We start from the raw sequence: 26,057 nt of genomic DNA, 5'->3' as shown, positions 1-26,057 counted from the left end.
CCCATTTGGTATGTTAATAAAAGTGTTTGAAATTAATGGAGATTTTGAAAGAGCAATAAATTGGAATCTTTACCCTTGAACAGTGGGATTGATAATGAGAAGAGAAGAATATAGAATAATTGATGAACAAAGAGGGGGTGGGTTTATTAGGAGGAATGTGTTGTTATGATCGGGATTTTTGTAGAGGAAGCAGTATTTTTTAAAGGGAGTTGTGTTTCTAGGCTCTTCAATTCACAGGATACTTCCAGAAACCACAAAGGCCATCCTATGCATGGCATTAACTTATCTAACAATAATTAAATAGTCTGTCAGGAGATCATAAAATGGCTATAGGCAATGATTGCATGGCTATACGAATGATTGAGGAAATGCTTCAAAAAATCAAAAAGTAGAGAAGCTTCAGAAATCCCCTGCATTGTTCTGTTGGAGTGTACATACCCAGGAACAAACACATGTAATCATAGTTCCCCCTCAAATACAACTGCGCTTCGCAGCTTTACGTGAGAATCCCATATTCATCTAGACGTGTGTCTGTAATAAGACTAAAATCTGAGAGAGAGTCTGGGAACTGAATGATACTCAAAAAATATCACAGCCAAATTTGCTAGTAACAGCTCTTTAAAAGAACACTTTGAACTTCATGCTAGTCAGGAAGCTGAGAACCTGACTGGATCCTGGTGCACAAGTTGTTTGTTGATGTCTTATGACTGGTGCACTGGCTGGGCCCTGGGAACCATACAGTCAATGGGAGGTGTTCAAGTCCTTGACTGGAGTCTTCAGGAGCAGCCTCCAGAGAGCTCTTCCAGATTGTCAGGGCAAAGTGGTTAATGACATCACAGGTTAAGGTTCTCACTTTTTTTCTTGGGGGAAAATTGGTGTCCACGCGAAAGTCATACCAGACATTCAACTTCCCTTTCAGATGCAGGAAGTGTAGCATGTTAGGGATTTTTGTCAATCCTATATTCCCTTTTCTAACTCCCAAATGCTTCTGTATTTCATTGCCTTTTGGAAATTTGCTAACCTGTCCAAATTCACCACCCTTGCAGGTGATGCAACACAAGTTATGATCTCCTGTCTGGTTCTGCACCCAGTTATCTGAAATCTGCCTCCATTGGTGATTGCCAGCGGAAACAGTTTATCCTTATTCACTCTCTCAGTACTTCTCGTAATTTTGAAAAGCCCCATTAAATCTCTCCTGAATCTTCACTGGTCTCAGGAGAGCAATCCCACCTTTCCTAATTCTTCCAGCTAAGGATAGATGAACAAAAGGCCTGGATTTTTATAGCATTCTTCAAATCTTCAGGACAGCACATTATACAGCCAATGATGTTATTTTAATATGTAGTTGGTATTACAGGAAACACAGCAAAGTCACAGAAACTGTATTATGGCAATGACCAGATAATCTGTTGTAGTGAGGATGGTTCAATTACTGTTGATGGGCTAGAACCAAGAGGGAACATCTCTGTTGCTCTCCAAATTTTATTATGCAATAATTAACTAATATTTCATACAAAATACATCATCTATGCAACATTACACAAAAGTATTGACCTACATTTTTGTCTTTCAGTGTCTTGGAATTAAACTCCAGGATTTCTAACCTTATTGTTACTATGGAGTTATGAGTCATGGTTAAGGCTTGACTTAGAGAAAAATGCCCAGGTGCAAACAAAGTACCTTGAATAGTATACTGGAAATAAGCATAAGTGGGGCATTTATCACCTAGAGCAAAATAGTCTTGCTTTGCTAATTTTTTTTTACCAGAACTACAATTAATGTTGACGCAAGAGACTGCACGTGCCAGAAATTGGAACAAAAAAATAACTGCTGGAAGAACCTGGCAGGTCAGGCAGCATCTGTGAAGGCAAAGGGATGGTCAATGCCTTCAGTTGAGACCCTGCATCAGGACTTTTTGCCTGCAGGATTTTTTTTGTATTTATGTGATGTAGATGTTTTCTGCTCATTCCCAATTGCCACTGAGATGGCAATAATCAGTTTCTTGCTCAAATTGCTCCAGTTCATTTGGTGTAGGTAATCCCATGACACCATTGAATAATGAGTTTCAGGATTTAGACCCATTTACAAAGAGGGAATGGCAATGTACTCAGAAGTCAGAATATTGTGCATCTTGAACGTGAAATTGCAGATAGTGGAGTTGCAATACGCATGTATCCTTGTCCTTTTAGGTGATAGAGGTGAGGGGTTTAGGAGATGCAGTCTAAGAACCCTTGGTGAGTCAATGGAGTGTATTTTGTTGATGGCCAACTCAGCCACAGTGCAGCAGTAGCAGAGAGTATGAATATTTAGTGTGGTAGATGGGGTTCCCATCAACTCTGACCTTTTAGCCCACCCCTGACCTGCGCTATTTATGTTTTCTACACTATTTCTGTGTTAAATTTCTAGTTAATCATTATCTCACTTGTAATAGCATTTCCAGACTGTATATGGTACATGGACAATACATGTTAAAGCATGGAAACTGGCTATTTAGCCCAACTAGTCCACCTTGGGGATTATTTTTCACAGGAATAAATAGTCTTAATTGCATTTACCCACGTTATTCCCATATCACCTCCAACAAAATTTCCTTCAGCCGTATATCTTTTAAATCTTGCCATCCACTACCATATTCCAACTGTGCCCTGGCACCTGACCTGCCACTATCCAGTGGAGGGAAATCCATTCATTATGAATTAGGCAGGAAGCTTTAATGTTCCTGAGTCACTGAGTACCAATGTGAATGTCACTGAGTACCAATAGGGACATTTAAGAGACTCTCAGATAGACACATGAATGATAGAGAAATGGGGGGCTATGTGGGAGGGAAGGGTTAGATAGATATTAGAGCAGGATAAAACGTCGGCACAACATTGTGGGCCGAAGGGCTGTACTGTGCTGTTATGTTCTATGAATGAGAACTCTGGTGAAGTTCCTTCATGGAATAGGGAGACTTAGTGACCTTTGGCCTGTTGTCAACGGGCTATTCCTTGATTTGTGAGCACAGTCACTGATGAGTATAGATTATCGGTTAATACAGCTCCTGGCGGTTTGTCTAGAGCAGTTGGAGTTGTGGATGGACTTGCTGTGGAGCATTCAGGATGCAGAAGATGCGGTAGATAGTATGGTTAGTGAACTGGTCACTCCGCAAGTACAGGAAGAGAGGAGATGGATGACAACTGGGAAGGACAGTCAGGGCATGTGGGTTGTGCAGGAGTCCCTTGTGGTCATTCCCTTCACTAACAAGCATAGCATGTTGGCGGGGGAGGGGGGGGCGGGATAGGCTCCTGGGGAGAACAGCAGCGATAGCCATTTCATGGCACAACAGTGGGCACTTCTGTTCAGAAGAGGAGGCTGGGAACAAAACTGGGACAGCGATAGCTGTAGGCGATGCTCTTGTAAGAGGGTCAGACGGGTATTTCTGTGGCCACAAAAGGGACTCTAGATTGGTGTGTTGTCTCCCTGGTGCTAGGGTCAAGGATGCCATGCAGTGGCTGCAGGACACTCTGAAAGGGGAGAGTGAACAGCCAGAGGTCATGGTACACATAAGTACTAATGACATAGGTAGGAGAAGGAATGAGTTCCTGCAGCATGAGTTTAGGGAGCTAGGTAGCTATTTAAAGAGCAGGACCTGAAAGGTTGTAATTGCTGGATTGCTTCCGGTGCCGTGAGCTAGTGGGTATAGCAATAGAAGGATCGGTCAAGTGAATACATGGCTGAAGAGATGGTGCGGGAGATGAGCTTTAGGTTCCTGGATCATTGGGACTGTTTCTGGGGAAAGTAGGACCTGTACAAGCGGGATGGGTTCCACCTTAACCAGGGTGGAACCGACATCCTTGATGGAAGGATTGCTGGCACTGTTGTGGACGGTTTAAACTGACTTGTCTGGGGAAGGGGGCTCAGAGCAGTTATTCAGATGGAGAGTTACAAGCACCTGGAACACAAAAAGTTAGCATCCAGTAGGCAAAACAAGATAGTAAGTGAACATCAAGGGAATTAAAAGCTAAATTGCATTTAATTCACTGCCAGGAGTATCACTAGCAAAGTAGATGAACTTAAAGCTTTAACTAACATGGGGGTCAACAATACTGTTGCCATCACTGAGACATGATTGAAGAATGGACAGCACTGGCAACTCGATATCTCAGGGTGTATACTTTTCGGACGAGACTGTGGGGGAAGTAAAAGAGGAGGAGATATTGCAATGTTAGCCAAATGTTGTATTACTTTGGTATTGAGGAAGGATATCCTGAGAAGACTCCTCAAATGAGGCCATGTGGGTATAGATTAGAAACAAAAAGGGTTTTGTGACTTTACTGGGAGTGTATAACAGGTGATAGGGGAACAGATATGTAGGCAGACATCAGAGAGATGCAATGAAAATAGGTTTATTGCACTGGGGAATTTCAGTTTCCCAAATATTAATTGAGATTGCCTAAGTGTTAAGGGTCAGAGTGTATAGAATTTTTGAGGTGTGTCCAGGAGAGCTCTTTGACACAATATGTAGATTGACCAATGAGGGAAGGAGCATTATTGGACCTGATCTTGGGGAATGTCATTGGTCAAGTAGAGGGAGTGTCTGTAGGGGAACATTTTGGAGATGGTGACCATAACTCCATATATTTTAAAGTGGTTATACAAAGGGATAGAGATGGACCAATAATTAAAGTCTTAAATTGGGGTTAAGCCAATTTCATTAACATAAGGGAGGACCAGGCAAAGGTAAATAGGGAACACCTACTTGCAGGTGAGACAACATCTTCACAGTGGGAAGCATTCAAAGGAGAAATAGCAAGAGTTCAAGGTCAACAAGGGTAAAAGCCAAGGGTAACAAGTACAGGGACATCAAAATGTTGTCAGATATTGAGGGTTGGATGAAGAGAACAAAGGAAGCATATGATAGGTATGGGGAACTAATGACGGGGGAAGCCTGTTATGAGTATAAAGAAGTGTAGGAAGGCACTTAAAAAGGAAATTAGGAAGGCAAAGAAGAGTCACAAGAAATCACTGGAGACAGGATTAAGGTAAATCTGAAGGCAGTCTATAAGTATATGAATGGAAAAAGAATAACCAGAGAAAAAGTAAGGTCCACCAGGGACAACGGATATTCTATGAATGGAGTCAGCAGGTATAGGTGAGGTCCTAAATGAATACTTTTCATCAGTTTTCATGAAGGAAACAGACTTTGTAGTTGGAGAATTCAGTGAAGGGGTAGGTGAGAATCTAGTGAAGGTCTCCATAAATAAAGAGGAGGTACTTGACGCCTTAACAGGCTTAAAGATGGATAATTCCCCAGAAGCAAATGAGATTTATCCCAGGCTGCTATGGGAGGCAAGGGAAGAGATTGCTCATGCCCTGGATGAGAAGTTTAAATCTTTGCTGGACACAAATGAGGTACCAGATGACTGGAGGACAGCAAGTGTTGTTCCCCTTTTCAAAAAATGCCTGGTAATTATAGACCAGTGAGCCTAACATCAGTGGTAGGCAAGATATTGGAAAAAATTTCTGAGGGACAGGATTAATGATCACTTGGAAAGGCAAGAACTAATCAGAGATAGTCAGCATGGCTTTGTCATAGGCAGATCCGGTGTGACCAATTTGATTTAATATTTTGAAGTAACAAAGTATATCGATGAGGGCCAGGCACTAAATACGATTTACATGGACTTTAGTAAAGCCTTTGACAAGGTCCCACATAGGCAATTGGTTCAAAAGGTTGGGGCCATGGGATCCAGAGAAAGTTGCCAAACTGGATCCAAAATTGGCTTGGCAATAGAAGACAGAGGATGATGGTAGAGGGTTCTTATTTCAATTGAATGCCTGTGACTAGTGGTATAACACAAGGATTGATACTGGGACCCTTGTTGTTTGTAATATAAGGGAATGACTTGGATGTGGTTGTGGGAAGCAAGGTCAGTAAGTTTGCAGATGAAATGAAGAGTGACAGAGCTGTTGATAGTATGGAAGGAAGTCTGCAGAGAGACGTAAAGCAATGTGATGGTGAAATGGAGTGAAAAATGGAAGATGGAGTTTAATCCAGGCAAATGTGAGATGTTGCATTTTGGGAGCACTAAGAGGCTAGGATATACACCATGAATGGTAAGGTCTTTGGGAGTATTGATGAACAGAGAGACTTTGGAAGTCCAAGTCCATAGATCCTTGAAGGTAGACAATGTGGTTAAGAAGGTGTTGTGGTTTACCGAGATTTGAGAATAACCAGGAGACACAGAAGATTCCTCAAGAAGTTAAACTTTTATTTGCAAACAAAAGCTGTGTCAGTCAGACAGTCAGTTACCAGTCACCCTCTGACTACTGCTCTCTCTGACTGCCCCCGAGCAAAGCTCGCGGGCCTTTTTTATACCTTTTTCATAGCTCAATTACATTATCAAAATCCATCATGTTCTCTCTCATCTTCACAGTTTCATCCTTCACCATTTGCCTCCGTTCACAGTTGTTTCCTGACTCACAACCATTTGTCTTTCGCCATAGTCATTTCCTGACTCAATCACAGGGTGCCTCAATTATTTATGGGCATTGGGAGTACTGGAACTAGGCTACAGAACTCAGTTATAAAACAATACTAGGCTTATTAGCTACAAGGCTAGCAGTTATAAAACATCACAATGTGCCCCTATTATTTATGAGTTCTAAGACTCGCTGGCACCTTTCAGTTATGAAAACTATCAGCTACAGAACTGCTACAAAATCATTAGTTGCACTAGCCATAACAACTATTAGCTCCACAGTAGATCAACAGTGTCTTCCTAGGAATGGGCTAACCATCTGGTTAATGAGGTACAATAGATCAAAAGTGTTTCCCTAGGAATGGGCTATTTGTTTAATGAGCTATATGTTTCCTGCACTAAGAGTTTCCCGCGCTCGAGCTGGAGAAGAAGGAGGCCCAGCGGCCATCTTAAGGAGATCAGCAGCTATCTTAAACACAGAGCAGACTATGAATAAAAAATGTACAGCCTCTATTTTCTATATATTCTATAAAGGCATATGGGATACTGGCCTTTATTAGTCAGGGCATTGAATACAGAAGTAGGGAGATTATGCTCCAACTTTATAAAATCTTGGTCAGACCTAAGCTGGAGTATTGCATGCAGTTCTGGTCACCAAGATATAGGAAAGATGTGATAGCACTGGAGAGGGTGCAGAGAAGATTCACCAGGATGTTGCCTGGTATGGAGCAGTTCAATTATGAGGAGTGATTAGGTTTCTTCCTGGAGTGGAGGAGATTAAGAGGGGACATGATTGAGTTGCATAAAATTATGAGGAGGATTTTAGGGTAGACTGCAGAAAACCTTTCCCCATAACACAGGTAGATAAAACTAGAGGACATAGATTTAGGGTAAGGGGGAAGAGGTTCAGGGGAATCTGAGGGGGAGCTTCTTCAGCCAGAGGGTGGTAAGTACTTGGAATGGACTGCCTGAGAGAACGGTTGAAGCTGGTTCATTGACAGCATATAGAAGTGTCTAGATTAACATTTGAATTGCTTAAGTATAGAGGGCTACAGGAAATGGGGTTAATACAGAAGGGTGCTCACCAGTCAGTGTGGACAAATTGGGCCAACTGTCCTGTTTCCATGTTGAGTCCATAGTTTCTACACAAATATTTGAGGTGACAAAATAAAGCCATAAGTTCTATCTGCAGCAATTTTAGGAGTTTTCCCGAGACCTAGAGACCAACAACATGGAGGCTGGCTCTAGCATCAAGAAATCTCTTGGCATTGATGACTTCCAAAGTGGAAGTTCAAAGTAAACACTCTATAATTGGAATAGGACATTTTCATAAAATTCCAAGGTACAATTAGATCTAGTCATTAGTAATTCTGTCCTGCAGTCATGGGGTTGCAAGTTCTGGTGCAGATGTAGCTCTCCATCTGGAGATTAGTTACCTTTCCTATTGCCTCCTCCAGTTCCTGCACATGAGGGAGTTTCAGGTACGAGCTCAGCTACTGCAAGTGTCAGGTTATGTGAAACCAAAACAACTGTTATGCTGGGATTTGTTTTCCTGGATCACTAATTTCCCAAAAGCCATTGCAGCAGCTGACCACTGAGCCTCATCCAACTCAAGGATCCCTGCATAAGATTTAAAGCAAGCAAATTAACTGGTACAAAGGGTTAAGAAATCACTGCATCAAAGGAAACTTTTATTTTTTTATTCATAGTTTTGGTGATTACTGTTATTAAACAGTGGCTTGGTCTCACAGAGAGGTGGATTCATTTCTCTGTATGTTTACAACTTTAGGGGATAGTTAATGACAAAGGAAGTGACAGGCTTTGTTCCTGATGAAGGACATATAGAGATATCATAGAAAAGGAAGGATTTTGTGAGGGTGAGGGTCAGCTGGGTTGCTGGATTGGTGAAAACAGGCAGCTGTGAATTGACTTAACTGAGTCAAGCTTTTATTCATTGTAAATTGTCAGTCATTAGTTGTTTTGTGTTCACTCTGGCATCTGGCTGTCCAGTTCAATTTCCTGCTTGTGTATCCTCCTCTGACCAAGTAAGAGTCCTTTTCCTCATGTCTTCCCACACGGCAAATGGCAACTTGTTAATTCAGTTGGCTGTGGGCAGGAAAAGAATGAAAAACAAAACGAGATCTTAACATTAAATTTAGCAGGACCTCCAGATCCTTAGTAGTTCCACTATACCTCTTTCCACTCCTGTGCAGTTCCGACAATCTCTACCATTCCACAGAAAGTGAAGTGTTAGAACATGTTTTTTCTGCTGTAAACACAACTTGACCTAGAAAGGATGATAGGAACAGACACACCCAATTCAATTCCTCCTTTGGGCATTTCCTAAATAAAGGACTGATCATGAAAATGTGAATAATTTAACCTACATTAATTGGCAAAGGTTCAACTAGAACAACATTTTACCAAACATCCTAGTAGTTATAGCTGCATTTTTTAAAAGTACGACAATTGCATTACTTGCATTAAGTTCAATAATTGCATGGTTTCTCAAGCTTCAAATAGACAAATCTGAACTCTTCCAAAGCCTCGTGCCTGGATCTGAGCTTGCACATCTGTTGGCTCCTCTATCCTCACTGGCCTCCATTGACTTTACAATTCTGAATATGTGGAATTTCAACGTCATTGTTCACATTTACACTTCCCTGCAATGCATCCCCTCTCCACTTGCCTATTGGGGTATGAGTCAGTGAGTCCCTATATCTCTGAAGAAGCTTTCCCAAGTTGCCATCCTTTATGTGAGCTTAGATAGTGAGTATTGGCCTTCCAATACACAAACACACAAATACTCAAACACACAATTACTCAGGCAATGGAAGCAAGTAATATTTGTGCAATGTGGCATTGTAATTTCTTAGGAATTCAGTGGATTGCTGATAAATCATTTGTTATTTCACATAGTTTTTGATTTCTCTTTGAGCAACTTGTTATTTGGCTGATAAAAGCAATTAGATGATTATTAGGTTTGACACAATTGCACTGCAGGGCAGGTTAAGGTAGCCAAAAGATTTATAGGTAACAAAACTGATTGTTCATGAACGCAACATGTTAACAATCAAAGAAAAACATTCATACCTCAACTTTCATGATTAAGCATATCCCAAAATATGCAGCCAATTGCACTTCTGAAGTACAGCCATAATGCAATGAAGGAAACATGACAGGTGGTTTGTGCACAGCAAGTTTCTGCAAACACTAATGTAATAATGATGAGAATTTCTTCTTGCTAATGTTTATTGAGGGATAAATATTGGTCAGGAAATTAGAGATAATTCCATTGTTAACATTGAACAATACAGCACAGGAACAGGCCTTTCGACCCACGATGTTGTGCTGAACTAATTAAATTAGTAATTAAGTGCCTAACTAAACAAATCCCTTCCGCCTACACAATGTCCATATCCCTCCAATCTCTGCACATTCATGTGCCTATCTGAGAGCCTCTTAAACATCTCTATCGTATTTGCCTCCACTACCACCCCAGTAGCACATTCCAAGCACCCACGAGAAAAAAAACTTGCCTCGCACATCTTCTTTGAAATTACCCCCTCTCACCTCTTGTATTAGACATTTTGACCTTGTCTACTCTCATAATCTCATAATCTTATAAACTTCTATCAGGTCTCCCTTAAACTTTGCCGCTCCAAAGAAAACAACCCAAGTTTGTCTAACCTCTCCTCATAGCATATACCCTCTAATCCAAGCAGCATCCTGGTAAACATCTTCTGCACCCTCTCCAAAGCCTCCACAGCCTTCCTGTACTGGGGTGACCAGAACTGAATGCAATACTCCAGATGCAGTTTAACTCGAGTTTTATAAAGCTGCAACAAAACTTCCTGACTCTTGAACTCAATGCTTTGACTAATAAAGGCAAGCATGCCATACACCTTCCCGTTATTTGTCAAAATTGTGACCTGAGATCTTTCATATTCAGTTGAGAGAGCAAATCTTATTTATTGATTTTCGGGATCTGGGCTTTGCTGGCATAGCCAGCATTTATTGCCTTTGAGAAGGTGGTGTTGAGCTGCCTTCTTGAACCACTACCATCCTTTTGGGTGAAGGTACTCCCACTGAACTACTTGGTGGGAAGTTGCAGGACTTGGACCCAGCAAAGTTGAACGAACGGCAATGTATTTCCAAATCAGGCTGATGTGTGATTAGGAGGGGAGCACGAAGGTGGAGCCTGAACCCCTTCTGGGTGGTAGAGGTGACAGAATCCTGGCAGTTGCTGTCAGAATAACTTAGGCAAGTAACTGCAGTGCATTTTGTAGATGGCCCACACTGAAGCCACTGTGCACTAGTGGGAGAAGGAAGGGATATTTAGGATGGCAGATGAGTACCCGTCGAGGGGGCTGCAATGTCTGAGAAGCCGAGCTCCTTCACCATTGTTGGAACTGTGCCCGTCCAGGCAAGTGGAATGTATTTCTTCACACCCCTGACTTGTGCTCAGCTCAGGATCTAATCCTCGGGGGCAGGAGCAGACCATCAATAACAGAACACTTCCTTATTTCTGAATCAAGGTGTCAATCTCGATTTTGTTGTTCAAGTATTTGTAAGGATTTCTGATTTTCAAAATGAGAACATCACCAACCAGTCCATAGCTCAGAAATGAGAAAACTGGAAGTAATGGGGTACTTGATTTGGGTTTTGTTGTCAGCCTGATGCACATGCATGGACATACATGCAAACACCTGTCCATACACAAACACACACACACATCCACACATGCACACATAAAGGTATGGACTCTGGCAGAGATATCCTGGCCCACGACCTCCTCCTTGGCCCTGCTCTCTCATTTACCATCTCCTAGGTTCTGCTCACCTTTCATCTTCCCTAACCTGAAAATCTTTTCTTTCAGTCCACTCCATCCCTAACCTCCTCCCTACTACTCTGTTGTGTCCCACCTCTACTCTCTCACCCTTTCACTCAGTCTCTGTTTTCTTTCCCCATCTTCCTTCCGCCATCTCCAACGGGACCCCACTACCAAACATATTTTCCCCTCCCTACCCCTTTCTGCCTGTCACAGGGACTGCACTCTCCCCGTCTCCCTAGTTCACTCTACCCCTCCCCCCCCCAACCCCTGTCGACCCATCCTGCTCCCACCCTGGGAACTTTCCACTGCCCCCACCATAGTTGTAACACCTGCCCCTACACCACCTCCATCCAGGGACCCAAACAGTCCTTTCAGGTGAGACAGAGATTCACCTGCACCTCCCTTAATATCATCTACTGCATTCGGTGCTCCAAGTGTGGCCTCCTCTACATTGGCGAGACCAAACATAGACTAGGTGACCATTTCACAGAACACCTGCGCTCTGTCCATAACCACAATTTGCATCTCCCCGTTGCCAGTCACTTCAACTCCCCCTCCCCCCCCACTATCACAGAAATGTCAGTCCTCGGCCTCCTCCACTGCCAGGAGAATTCCAAGCGCAAACTGGAGGAACAGCACCTCATTTTCCGTCTTGGAACCTTCAGCCTAATGGCATGAACATTGAATTCTCCCATTTTAAGTAATCCCCACCCCACTTCCCCACCCCCACCCCCACCCCCACCACGCTTCTTCTCTTCTTCTCTTTCCTAGCCTATCTCTTTTTTTCTACCCCTCTTTTTTTTTCTCTCCTCACCATTGACCCATCCCCCAGTGGATCTGCTCTCCCCTCCTCTCCTGCACCTGCCTATTGCTATCTCTTACCTACATCTACCCATCACCACCTTGTGCCCACCCCACCTCCCCTCTTTTGTCCACCTATCACTGCTCTGCTTTTCCCTCCTATATATTGGGCTTTCCTTTTCCCTATCTTCAGTCCTGAAGAAGGGTCCTGACCTGAAACGTTGACCATCTGCTTTTCTCCACGGATGCTGCCTGGCCTGCTGAGTTCCTCCAGCATCATCATGTTTTCATCTTCCTTCCCATCTACAGGCTTCCCTCCCTCTCCTGTTCTCTCTCTGCTACCCCTCCATCCCCACCCCTTCTCTCTCCTGTTCCTTTTCTCACTGATTGTTCCTTCTCTCCTCCAACTCCTTCTCTCAGCCCCCTCTGTTGATCTGTCACCCAGCCTTCAGCCCCACTTTCCACCCCCAATGGGAAAAAAAACACTCTGGATAAGTATATTGTCCACTTGGTCAGAACCTTGGGCAAATTCACAGATGTCAGCTCGATGCTGCCCAAGTTAGTTGAAATCCTGGGAAAGGTTTCAGTTGGGTGCTCTGTGGAGCCTGAGGCTAACTGAATGATTCCTCCTCTGACCATGCTGTTCAGTACCTGCAGTCTGAGAGAGGCCATTGTGGGCCTCCTCTGAAAGCTTTGCAAGAACCTTAACCATTTACATAATATTGCCTGATGTCAACAGAGTGTGATCTCCCAATGTTCTGCATGTTTCTCAAAGACAGCACCTCTGCCCAACTGCCATTACCGGAAGACTGAAAGAGTCATCAGAAGGATCCTTCTCAGCACCACCTCCCAATGGCCACGGCCCTGTGTTCACATGGATTCCACCCATCACAGAACACATCAGACATCATCATTATTGCAGGGCATTTACTTACCAAGTACTGTTTTCCTTCATGTTTTATCATCTGGACATTGCAGGCAAGGCCATAACTTATTACACATCCTTAATGGTCCTTGAAGTAAATGGTTTGCTAGACCATTTCAAAGTGTGCTTAAGCATCAAACACATGGCCTGGAGTCATATTTGGGCCAAACTGGATAAGGATAGCAGATTTCCTCTAAAGAACATTAGTGAACCAGCTGCAACAGTCTGGTAGCTTCCTGGTCATCATTACTAGTTACTTTTAAAAAAAAATCCAGATTATTGACTGCATTCAAATTCCAAGGATGGATTTGAACACAAACTACTGGATTTTCAATCAAAGTTTCTGGCCTATGTGTCCAATACCGTTGTAGCACAGTGGTAAAGTCATTGCAATATATTGTGTGCAATATATTGGTGCATCCTTCTTAAAAGATTGTAACTTGATTTGGGCTTAAATGTGTAGTTAAAATTCTTAACAAAAATAAACTGTAGCATGTATAAACAAATGCAAAGGAGAAAGCAATTGCATTGGAAGATCGACCACAACATGATGGAATTGCTTATTAAGATAGTGGCTGAAGTTGTTGAATAAGAAAATAGGGTCCTGAATCTGAACAGAGGAATCTTTGAGGGCATGAGGTGCAAGTTGGCTATGAAAGATTGGGGAATTTTACTAAATGGGTTGATGGTGATGGATAAATGGATAAAATTTAAATTGAGAAAATTTAATGGATAAAAGGACAATGGATAAAATTTAAAGAATGAATGCATGAAATATAATAATTGTTCATTCCTATCTGGTGCAAAAATAAGTCAGGAAATTTTGGATAAACCATGGCTTAGGGGGCAATTTGGTATGTTATTAGGTCCAAAAAGGATGCATACAAAATTGCCAGAAAAAGCAGCTGGCCTGAGGAATTTGAATTCAGCAAAGGAGGACACAACGATTGATGAAAAGGGTGAAGTTGGGGTATGAGAGTAAACTTTCAAGAACATAAAGCATTACAGTGAAAGCTTCTATAAGTGTATGAAGAGAAAAAAAGTTTGGTGGACAAATGTAGGTCCGCCACAGTTAGTAATGGGAGGAATTATAATTAGGAACAAAGAAATGGCAGAACAATTAAACACACATGTTGGTTCTGTCTTCACAAAGGAGGCATAAATACCCTTCCAGATCTGTTAAGGAACCAAGCATCCAGAGAGACAGGGGAACTGAAGGGAATATGGAAAATGTTGCTGGAACCTCCTTCTCATGCTGATTGCCGTTTTTGCTGTTTATCAAGCATGAAGTTTTGTATTGCAGCTTCCACAGGGTAACATTTTATTTTTAGGTACCGCTGGTGCTGTAGGTAGGAGGGAATAGCTATGTCAGCACAACATTGTGGGCCGAAGGGCCTGTTCTGTGCTGTACTGTTCCATGTTAAGTTCCCATCACTAGAAAATATTCTATATGGTATTCCCTATTTCTGAAACAAAATCAACTATGAATATTCCATGAGCACAGACCCTTGGTGTACATCTGCCTTTCTCCAATTCAAACAACATCCATTAAATCTGATCTTTTTGTTTCCTGATCATCAACTTTCTTTACGAGCCACCGTGAATCCTTTTATATCACGTCTCACAAAAAGCCTGTTGCAAGACACCTTATCAAATGCTTTTGAAAATCTACGTACACTAAAACTATTTTCCTTTTAACTATACCATCTGTATCTTGAAAATGCTCTGTTAAAGTGTCCAAAGTGACTTGTCTTTAACAAATTCTTGCTTTCCTCAATTATCCTATGCTTTTTAAAATCATTAGTTTGATCACTAATCATAGATTATATAAAGTTGCAGTTGTAAGGCCCCCTAGACAATGTCTCAAGTTGATTGGCACCCAGTGAAGTACTTTGGAACAGTAGTCACCATAGTTATACAGAAAATCTGGTAGCCGATTTCTGACCAATGATATCACAGAAACAGTCACGTTAAATTGAGCTAATAATCTGTTGCAATGGCACTGATCAGTAGATAAGCAATGGTCAGAGCATAGGGGATAACTTTTTCTTCCAAGAAATGCCATGAATTTTAAATCCACCTCTTGTACATCCACATGTGCCCTGCCTGTATGAAAACTGAAGCCAACTTTTCACTAAGCACCTCCATCATTGCCTTTTCTTGGTGACCACTGGGAGAGACAAGGGGCAACAACTCCTCCATGAGTCCATGGAAGGGAGAATCTTTACATTATATTGTCTTTATTCCATTTCTAGATTCGGATGTCTAGGAAATTGCACTGTCTTGTTTCAATGCATGTAAATCACCAAGAGTATTGAGCCACAAGAGACTGCAGATGTTGGAATCTGGAGCAACACACAAGATGCTGGAGGAACTCAGTGGGTGAGGCAGCATCTGTGGAGGGAAATGAACAGTCAACGTTTCAGGTTCGAGAACCTTCATCTGGACTGGAAAGAAAGAAGGGAGATAGTCAGTATAAAAAGGTGGGAAGGGGTGGAGCAAGAGCTGGTGGGTGATTGGTGATCCAGGTGAGAGGGGTGACAGGCAGGTGAGGGAGGGGGGAGAGTGGGAAGGATGTATGAAGTTGGGAGGTGATAGGTGGAAGTGACAAAGGGCTGAAGAAGATGGAATTTGATAGGAGAGGACAGTGGACCATGGAATAAAGGGAAGGAGGTGGGGGGGGGGGGAATCAGTGGGGGGGATGTGTGGGTGATGGGAAGATAGAGAAAGTGAGGGAGGGGAAAGGTAGGGTGATGTGGCCAGTTGGATCAGGAGTGGAAAAAAGAGGGGAAAGGGACAGAGGGGAGCAACTACCGTAAGTTAGAGAATTCGATGTTTATGCCATCAGGTTAGAGACGACCAAAGTAATTCGATGTTCATATCGAGTATCGAGCCCATCATTTTAGATGAGCCCATCTTTTGTGGTGTTTTAGTTCATTTGAAATTGAGCTTACTGTAGTAGGTTGCATGACTTTTAAAGAAGTGTCATTTCTGAGGCAGTCAATTCCGTATATGCAATTTCAAAAGAAAGACAATTGGCCACTTAACCATATCCACACATTGTTTGGCTAGGCCATTGTTGGGAATTTTTATTTCCAAATGTAATGTTGGCTAAAATACTGGATTTCCTTCAATATTGGTAATCTGTTTGAAAAAAAATGGGAAGTTTGTAGCTTGGGGAGTGTTTCGATTTCCTGTGAATGAGCTTCAAAGGCAGCTGCTCTGTTGACCGTTGCACAAGGTTTTGAGTCACCTGGAGCTGAAATTTAATCTGTTTTAACTGGAGTGATACTCAAATTGGTATTCCATCCAATACATAATTAAAACCATAGAAGGTTACAGAAGGATCATAGAATCATAGAAACGTACAGCACAGAAATGGGCCCTTTTGGCCCACCTCATCTATATTGACCATAATGCTTATCTACACTAATTCCCAGTTACCCACATTAGACGTGTATCCCTCTATGCCCTTCCTATCCAAGTACCTGTCCAAACACCTTTTAAATGCTGGAATTTTATCAGTGTCCACCACCTCCTCTGGCAGGTCATTCCAGATATTCACCACCTTCGGTGTGGAAAAACTTACCCCTTAGATTTCTTTTACATTTCTCCCCTCTCACTTTAAACTTGTGTTCTCTAGTTCTAGACTCCCCTGCCCTGGGAAAAAAAACTTTGACTATCTATCCTACGAATGCCCTTCATTCGTTTATAAGCCTCTATAAGATCACCCTCAGCCTCCTACATTCCTGTGAGAATAAACCCAGCCTATCCAATCTCTCCTTAGAACTAAAACACTCCATTTCAGGCAACATCCTGGTGAATCTCTTCCGTGCTCTCCCTATTGCTACTACATCTTCCCTGTCGTGTAGCAACCAGAACTGTACATGATACTCTAGGTGCCATCTAACTAATGTTTTGTACAACATGATGTTGCAACTCTGAAGGCAAGCATACCAAATGCCTTTCTCACTACCCTATCCACCTGTATTGACACTTTCAGGGAACTATGGACTTACAACCCAAAGTCTCCCTATACATCAATATTCCTAAGGTCCCCACCATTTATTCTATATGTCCTACCAGATCACATCACAGAGTCCTGGAGTGATATAGCATGGAAAGAATCCACCTTGCCTGTACTGATTCATTGAAAGAATAATGAAATCAACTCCAGTCTCCTCTTTCACCTGAACTGATGCAAATGATAACACATGGTTAGGATTTCCCCTCCTGCGACCCACACTTCAAAATTCATTTTCTAATACTATTGACAGTTGAGCCAGTGAAGTCCATCATTGATTGGCAAAGTATATTGCTGGCAGAAATATGGAAATTAGAAGTAAACTACACCCCATAGGAAACCACTGGGCCCTAGTTAATGGTCTGAGGAATTACAACTTGTGCTCATTTAAAAGTTTAAGAATATGGAGATATAGTTCAATTACTTTTAATATCTTGTTTCTGAATAGTTAGAAATAATTATTCCAAGCAATTGCCATGTATATAGCCCAGTTATAAAATAAAATGAGTTAACGTGAAATAGTTGCACTAATTGAAGCTAATTCAGATACCAAAAAATGATGCAAGATGGTGCCAGAGCATGGCGACTCATTGCAAGCTGCTGTCTACAAATTTACTCATTACCTTTACTATAGTCGTTCTACACTTTTAAATTTACCTCACTGCACTCTGTACTAACTCAATGTATCTGCACTGTGCAATGAATTGATCTGTACGAATAGTATGCAAGACAAGTTTTTCACCGTACCTCGGTACAAGTGACAATAATAAAACAATACGAATTCCTCACCCAAACTACACTAGGGTAAGATCACCTCTTGTAACCTTGCTACGTCAGCATGTGGAAGGCAAAGTTTGACATGTTTGAAAACTAAGCTAATGGATCAGCAAATATCATCTCTGGCTATTCAAGTTAACTTTAAAATCAACAACGCACGGTAGCATAGCAGTTAGCGCGATGCTATTACAGCACCAGCGATTGGGTTTCGATTCTCATCGCTGTCTGTAAGAAGTTTATACGTTCTCCCGTGTCTGCATGGGTTTCCGCCAGGTGCTCCGGTTTCCTCCCACATTTCAAAGACGTACGGGTAGGTTAATTTGGGGTTTAAAATAGGTGGCGCGGACTCGTTGGGCCGGAAGGGCCTGTTACCACACTGTGAATAAAATAAAATAAAATAAAATAAAATAAAATAAAATAAAATAAAAAAACAAGTGAAGAGCAGTGTTATGGCAAATCAGTTTGAAGAGATGAAGACCCTGTATGATCCCAGGAGAAAGATTGTATAGCTGATTTGAATAGGGGTTTCCTCCTATACTTTTCTCACCTGCACAACACCCATTTTGACCAATACCTGGTCTTAGGTTCACATTACATTGGAGCTTATTGTGCACAAGTTATCTGCTGCATTTCTTTTATTACAGGATCCACAATTATTAGCTTTGAGATGCTCACATTTGTAAATCGTACTTTACAAGTGGGGTCTCCGTCCACCATCAGCACTTGCACTGAAATACGAGGATTAGAACAATATACGTTTGAGTTGTAGTTTTCCTACTAATGATGACATTTTGCCACATGATACATTTTTAGATTAAAAGAAAGATTGAGGTTAGTTCAGAAAAGCTGCACTAAGGTAAAAATGGCCAGAATCTTATTGAATGTGCAATAGGTACAAGGGACCAAATGGTCTGCTCCTGCCTTTATTTCTTATGGACAAAGCTAGCTACAGACTTACTATAGGGATACATTTAAAGCAAATATGTACCTCAAAATTTAAAACAATCACAAATGCAAACAAATCTTAGCTCAAACAAGGAATGGAAGGTTTATAATTTATTGCAAACATCATTCGGTACAATACATTAATATTTATAAATAGTCACATTGTAACATACAAAAATATCACCACTTGTGATAATTAGTTAGCCTAGATGTGTTGCCAAAGTATTACTTATAGGCTTGACAAATAATGCATTTTCAAAGTTGTAAGGAGTTATAGTGAGACAATATTTAAACAATTTGTTTTATGCATAGTATTACTGAAAGACAACAAAAATGAAAACAGTGTTACAAAGTGTGAATAAACTAAAGTTGGATGTTTTAAAATCCAGGACCAAGAATCTCATTCAGAGAACCAATCTAATTTTTACACGACTCCATGTAGCATGAAGTAACTGATCCGTAAAAACCATTTTCTTGTTGTAATAAATCTAGCATTACCACAACAATCGGTAATAGTCAGAAACAATACAACAGTCATAAATTAGGCTGCCAGCAACACTTCATGCATTCATTCTTTCCATTATCCAATCCCTACTTGCTGCTGACCGTATATATATACCCGGATAATCATTTGTTCCACAGCCAAATCCAGCAGAAACAATTCCTGCCACCATCCATACCCCAAAATCCTCATTTTGGCACAGCAAGGGTCCTCCTGAATCTCCCTGAAGGAAAGAAAGAAAGAAAGGCTTTATTTGTAATAGTTTAGCATCTGTAGCACTCAGGGGGTTGTTACACATCCTCATATGCAATTCAATCACATTAGAGTCAAAAACAAATCCTGTTTTCCTGGTACCCTTGTCCCAAGGAAGAATTTCTAAAAGGTTTAGAGTTCAGGACTCATTGGGGAAGTGGAGAGCAGCAATTTGGCATTAAATGCGAAATATAGTGTATTAGAAATTTAAGGAGCAAATTCTACTGCTCTTCTCCCCCACCCCTTCCCTTGCCCAGTCAAATCTGCTCAAGATGAAACCAATTTTAATCAAACCAATTATATGCCACAACACAAAATGTAACAATCCTCAATTAAAGCCAGGAACAAATTATACGACAGTTTATAAAGCAGGGGTTAACGTGAAGTTGTGCAATTCAGGGTGCCTTGGGTTACTCCCGTCTTACCTACAAGGGAAGTCAGGAGTGGAGATAAGAGATGGAGACAGTGAACAGCACATGTCTGTCTTCTGTTGTTATCACAAATATTATTACACCAAGGGAGGCTCAGTGCTTTCCAACAAATTTAGAAGTGTATTCATGATTGGAAAAGAGGTAATGCAACAGCTAGTTTTTGAATGGCCCCTCATGGGAGATTTGTAAAAATCATAGGAATAAATCGGCTTGTAATCTAAGAATGGCAATCTAGAGAAAGATGCACTCATTCTGCAGTTCTTGCACAACTCCCAAAAGAACAATTGCTGGTTTCCAATTCTATGTTATAGCTGGCGTTCACCAATTCATTCTGACAAACATAGTAGGGCATGTTCAGCTTCTCTCACTGGAGGAAGATCCAGCGAGAATATGGAATGAAGATGCCATGTGTCCATCCCAAAAGGAAAAGTAAACTATTCAAACTAGCACCCTAAAGGACAAGTTTACAATTTTATACAGCCCCAAGTGTAGTTAATAAACTTAGGCAACTAGTTTGTAACCAAAATGCACCATTTCTGCCACCCTAATATTCTATCCTCAACCACCATCAAGTTGCCTCCAACACCACAAGCAGCCAAGCTTTCAGCTACTGACTTCTCCACTCGCTTCAAATTCTGAAGAAGTCATCCCTCAGTATCCCTTGGCCATTTAGTGCTTAGTGATACAGCTCCAAGCCATTTTGTGGAGTTACCCTTCAGCAAGGCCCAAGATATACTTACACCAGAATCTCATGAAAAGTACCTTCAATAATATTTAAAGAACTATCTGTACCTGACATGCATCTCTGCCACCTTCAGGTGCCCTTGCACAAATGATCTGCTCAGTTATGTTTGGCAGGTACCGCTGGCACTGGCTGTTGTCATAAACATCCACTTCAGTCCCCAAAAGTTCATTATTTGTGGATCCTATTGGCAAGGAAAATAGTACAATATCAGTTTATAATCCAGAATAAACTATATTTAAAATGCTTGTAACAAAAATCGGTTTTGTTTCCTCCTCTGCAGGAGTCAGTCCTCAAGGATGGTTAAAAACCATGCAGGTTAAGGCCTGCACTTTGGCAGCATATGTCAGAGGTCCCACCATTCATAATTTAACCTGCTGATCACATTGAAAGCCACCTTTGGACATGCAATGTTGCACTTAACATTGGGACTGCCTGCAATTTCATCTTTGTCCAATTTGGGTTGGTGTGGCTCTCCCATGTGCCATAGGTCTGAAACCCAAGAGACAAATGAGATGAGAGGGACAGGATCATTCCTGTGGGTTCCATGAGGAAGGTATGGCCTCCCATTACATTAGACCTCACCACTTCTAGAACAAGTACCCTGGAACCCATTCCTAAACTAGTGTTGGCTGGCCATAGTCTACCCATTCAATTTTCTGCGCAGCAGTCCATTCTGGGCAGCTAATGATATTCTGAAGATGGAGGGGTGGGGTTCTTCAGATAAGGTCTTGTAGCTTGCTCCATTTGTGAGAATTACTGAGTATCCATGGGAACTTACAGCAAAAGCAGGATTGGTTGTAATAACATACGTACAATTCAATAATATTCATTCAAGGCCATTCAATTAGAGGGATCAGTATTTTGAAAATAGGTGCACTGAAGTGTCCCCCTTTATGACTGCACTATGTTCCACAACTACAACACTCCAGGTAAATGGCCAAGCATACATTTACCGTTAGAACATTTTATTGATCAATTTAGCGAAACAAAAAAAACTGAACTAGCCAAGCCAGAGAGTTACTATTTTAAATACTTCAGCTAAAAGAACCACTTTTATCCATTCCAATGTTTTAATTCAAAATGATAGCAACACTTCCCAGAATCTATACTGCTGGAACAGAAATTCAAAAGCCAATCTTAGTGACCTCGAGGAACAGGTGTAATAGCAAGAAGCAAATTTAAACAATCTTTGATCAATACCATATTCCTTTGTTTTTCCCCATCCGATGATTGTACATCTTCTGCCAGAAATAGATGCATTGACTGCAGGTAGACAAGCCGGCTGGACAAAGTCAGTGTATTCAACTGGCTGGGACAACTCTAAAAGGACAACATCGTAATCATAGGAAGATGTTGCCAGAGGATGAATAATTTTCTTTGCAATTGTTCGCTTCTGGACACTGTTTGTTGACTGATCCAAGAAATGGACTCCAAACGCTGCAGTCCAGTTGTCTGTATCCCTAGAATTCAATGAAAAACAAATGTTTGAATTTACTCTTCCAAAGGCTTGGGCTATTAAAAAGATATGAATTCTGTATAGGCCATCTGCACTCATCTTTGATTTAATGCATTTTTTCCCCTTAGTTACATGGCCAGATAATGAGCAACTTGAGATTTGACATTAACACTACAGTTATTTTTCACTAATGTTCAAGTTTCCTTGAAACTAAAGGTTCACTGGACAAGTAGACCAAGCGGCATTAATCACATTTAGGATCTTCTTAATGCAAGACTCATTGACAGTGGGTATGAGATAGCTTCAGGCAATTTTGCTGCACCAGCTCTTAGAAGGAAGCTTCTAAATTACTCATTTCCCCACGAGTTGGCATATAGAGAGATGGGCCATAAAGCCTTCTTTTGTATTTGTCCTCAAACTAACTTGTTGAAACAAAAGTTTTCCTCAGCCAAATAATAATGAGCAACTGGAATTGTCAAATCTCAAGGGCAACTTTTTCTAAATGTCCAGGTTTCTTGAAATCAAGTTTTCTCTAGAAGAGTAGACCATAAGCATCAATTACATCCAGAATCTTTTGAAAGCAAGACTGACAGATAGTAGGTATTTACAATCCTGACCAATGGTCTTTGTTCCTAAAAAAAATCACAATTACTGATATTTCCATAGTAGTTAGCACACACAGTCACCTGTTTTCAGCTTAGTAAATTCTCTTAATGGACTTCATTAGATTCCCATTCAGGTTTCTGCATTGGAGAAAAACATTTTAAAAATATATGCTCCAAGGCAATCCATAGGCAGGAAGCATTGGACTGGTTATAGCTAATTCAAGTGATTCATCAAGTCCAATTAAAATAACATTGTTTACTTTAAATCTGAACTAAAGCACCATTTACACCATGCTGACCTGGCTTGCTACAGAGATACCTAAACACTCAGAATTTTTGTACTAATCTGGAGTGGTGGTGGAGGCAGATACATTGGACAGGTTCAAGAGTTTGTTGGATAGGCACATGGAGGAATGTGAGATAGAGGGATATGCAGGAAGAAAGGTTTAGATGGTGAGAGGGTGATTTGATGGACGGCACAACATGGTGGGCCGAAGGGCCTGTTTTGTGCTGTACGGTTCTATGGTTCTATGGTTCTAATCTGGTCCTAACCTTCCATATTTGGAGGAACAGGGTAATACTACAATCAAAACTATTGCAGACTAATGATTTTTTTAATATAAATTGGTAGATGATAATTACGTGGTGTTCTTAAAGCAATGTGCAGCTGATAAAATCCATCTACAGGAGATTAGCGTTGCTCCGCATTCATGATGTCCATTGTATTGTAAACTTGCTATAAATGGCCATTCTCCATCACGAGTGCTCACTCCACCTACAATCCTGTGGTGGAAGGGTCGAACTTTACGTTGTCCACAACCTTTCGCCAAGGAAAAAAAAGACATAAGTATGTCAAAGTAACAAAGATTTTCCCAATTCATGTTATGACCTGCAAAAAGTTTTCAGAAAATAAAATGAGGAGAGGCCAATCAGCTCACCACATCCAAAGCCACTCATTCTCATACAACAAGACTCAACACCCATGCTGAAACAAATACAAAAAAGAAGTATTCAAATTATCTTCTAATCTTTTGGGAGTTGGGTCTCAAGTACACAGAGTATGAATAATCATTGAACTCTTGTTACTTTAGGAAACATTCCAGCTGAACAAATTTTAAAACTATTCTACTACTTCAGATTTTGTTCTGGTAAATCTTTATCTACTGCTCCCATGGTTCTAATATTTTTTTGCCCTTTTAAGATGTGCCAGATTGCAACAATTAACAGATTACACAAAATCAAATCTACCACAAAGTGGTCTTGTGTACAGAATCTGGAATTTTAAACTGTAGGCTTTTATTCCAAGACAGACTTAAAACAGACTTGGGAGGAGATAAAGCTTGTTTCGAGTCTCATCCGAAATACACCAACAGTGCAGCAATGCTACATTGGTTTGTCAGTCTAAATATTAAATATTACTTACCACAGGCAACATAATCAGATGTCTTGCAAGCTTCATTGTCCACACACTTGTGAGGAAGGTAAAAGACTGCAATAAAAAGTGAACATTTTAGAATCAAGTATTCGTGCATGGTCAACTAATCTCAAAACACTTTATTACAATAAAATTGTGTATTCAGACATCCAGTTCAAAAATCAAGTCACAACTGAACCCAATTCACACAGATTCTAGCAAGAATACACCCGACGGAGTTACTTTAAAGTCTCTTCCGAAAGCAAGATTTTTTTCTTCACTTTAATTATATCATTAGTCTAATCTGATGTTAGAAAGTGATAGTCCCACTAACAGACTTTTCCAAGCAAAATTTACCAGGATTCCAGTGAGAAAGTGATCAAAACCAAACAAGAACATCAAGACTGACTAACCACTTTGCTCATTTTGTGCTCCTGTCATGATCCCATCACCAGAAACATGACTGGTTCCATTATGGAAACATTAGTTCCATATATATCAGGTAGAGCAAGAACTTTAAAAGGAATACAACCACCAAGTCACACATCATCTTAACATGGATGCAAAAGACTCACCAAGCTCAGTGCACAAGGTTTTGCAACAGATGCAATCTTACACATCAAGAGCAAAACACGAATAAAAATCAAGACCCTCAGCTTTAATACAAGTCTAAAGCTGGATTATAACCGATGTATTTGACAAATACTTCAATAGCGACAAGGAAGCTCAGAAAGACCTCAGCATCGGTGGAGATAAGCAAGCCCTCCATCAGAACGCCCAAGGGAGTAATAAATGCAGACTGATCTATCCTTGAACTTAGAGCTCATCACATCTCGCAGAAATAATTGAATATATTCTTAATTTATTGATAAAGATAATTACCGTCAATTAATAAACTAACAATATATAGAAATGATCAAAGCTGGTTAAGAATTTGTCTATAAATACAAATAACATCGCTCACCCAACACCACAGCAACCAGCGCTGCGGTTATTAAAACCAACAGCAAGGCTGAGATTATTGTCAATATCTTTAATACTCTGACCGTCGGTACCCGAGTCTTGACTTCCTCGATCTTCGCCGCTTCTATATTCACACTGCTCATTTTGACCGTTGGGACAAACACCCACTAGAGCAAATTACTTCTCTTGCTTCCTTGCTTACTTGCTGTCCGATACCAACTACTACTTCCCAGCCAAAGCAGTTTAAAAAAGACGAGTGAATGCACTATAATTTATCCAGATGAGTGAGTGACATCATGTGCCTCCAGGTATGAGCTGACTTTATAAATTTTCACATGCTGAACCTGGTCCGTTGCAGTCATCGGTTGTTGCCCATTTTCATTGGAGTATTGGATCAGAAGCAGTGATGGTGAAAGAATTACAAACAGGTCGAACAAGTGGGAGGAATTTGTTTTTTTCCCCAAGTAGGTGTGTGCTAGGAGCTGAAGAATAAGCGATTATTTAAAGAAATAGAGGGCCTGATAAAAGATTTACTAGGATATTGCCAGGACTGGAGGGACTAAGTTATAGAGAGAAGTTGGGCAGCCTGGGACTTTATTCCTTGGAGCGCTGGAGACTGAGAGGTGATCTTATGGAAGTGTATAAAATCATGAGAGGCATAGATAGGGTGAATGCTCACAGTCTTTTACCCATGGTTGGGGAATCAAGAACTAGAGGGCATAGGTTTAAGATGAGAGGGGAAAGATTTATTAGGAACCTGAGGGGCAACTTTTTCCACACCGGGTGGTATGTAAGTGGAACGAGCTGCCAGAGGAAGTGGTTGAGGCGGGTACAATAGCAACATTTAAAAGGCACTAGGATAAGTACGTGGATAGGAAAGATTTAGAGGAATATGGGTCAAATGTGGGCAAATGCGACT

At 41.0% G+C, this 26,057-nt stretch overlaps 1 protein-coding gene across 1 annotated transcript; it reads right to left on the bottom strand.

Annotated features, from left to right (window-relative positions):
• Positions 1-19,330: 19,330 nt before the first annotated feature.
• On the bottom strand, positions 19,331-25,294 carry LOC127583968 (transmembrane protease serine 9-like). Its single transcript, XM_052040439.1, has 6 exons — positions 25,140-25,294; positions 24,185-24,250; positions 23,404-23,581; positions 21,901-22,160; positions 20,748-20,881; positions 19,331-19,495 (listed from the first exon to the last, which is right to left on the bottom strand). The coding sequence occupies exons 1-6, from the start codon at positions 25,279-25,281 to the stop codon at positions 19,331-19,333; spliced, it is 945 nt and encodes a 314-aa protein (XP_051896399.1). The 5' UTR covers positions 25,282-25,294.
• Positions 25,295-26,057: the final 763 nt, after the last annotated feature.

Source organism: Pristis pectinata, chromosome 2 (genome assembly GCF_009764475.1).
Source record: "Pristis pectinata isolate sPriPec2 chromosome 2, sPriPec2.1.pri, whole genome shotgun sequence".
NCBI lineage: Eukaryota > Metazoa > Chordata > Chondrichthyes > Rhinopristiformes > Pristidae > Pristis > Pristis pectinata.
The sequence above is the reverse complement of the archived record's forward strand: the minus strand, read 5'-3'. Positions and strand labels throughout refer to the sequence as shown.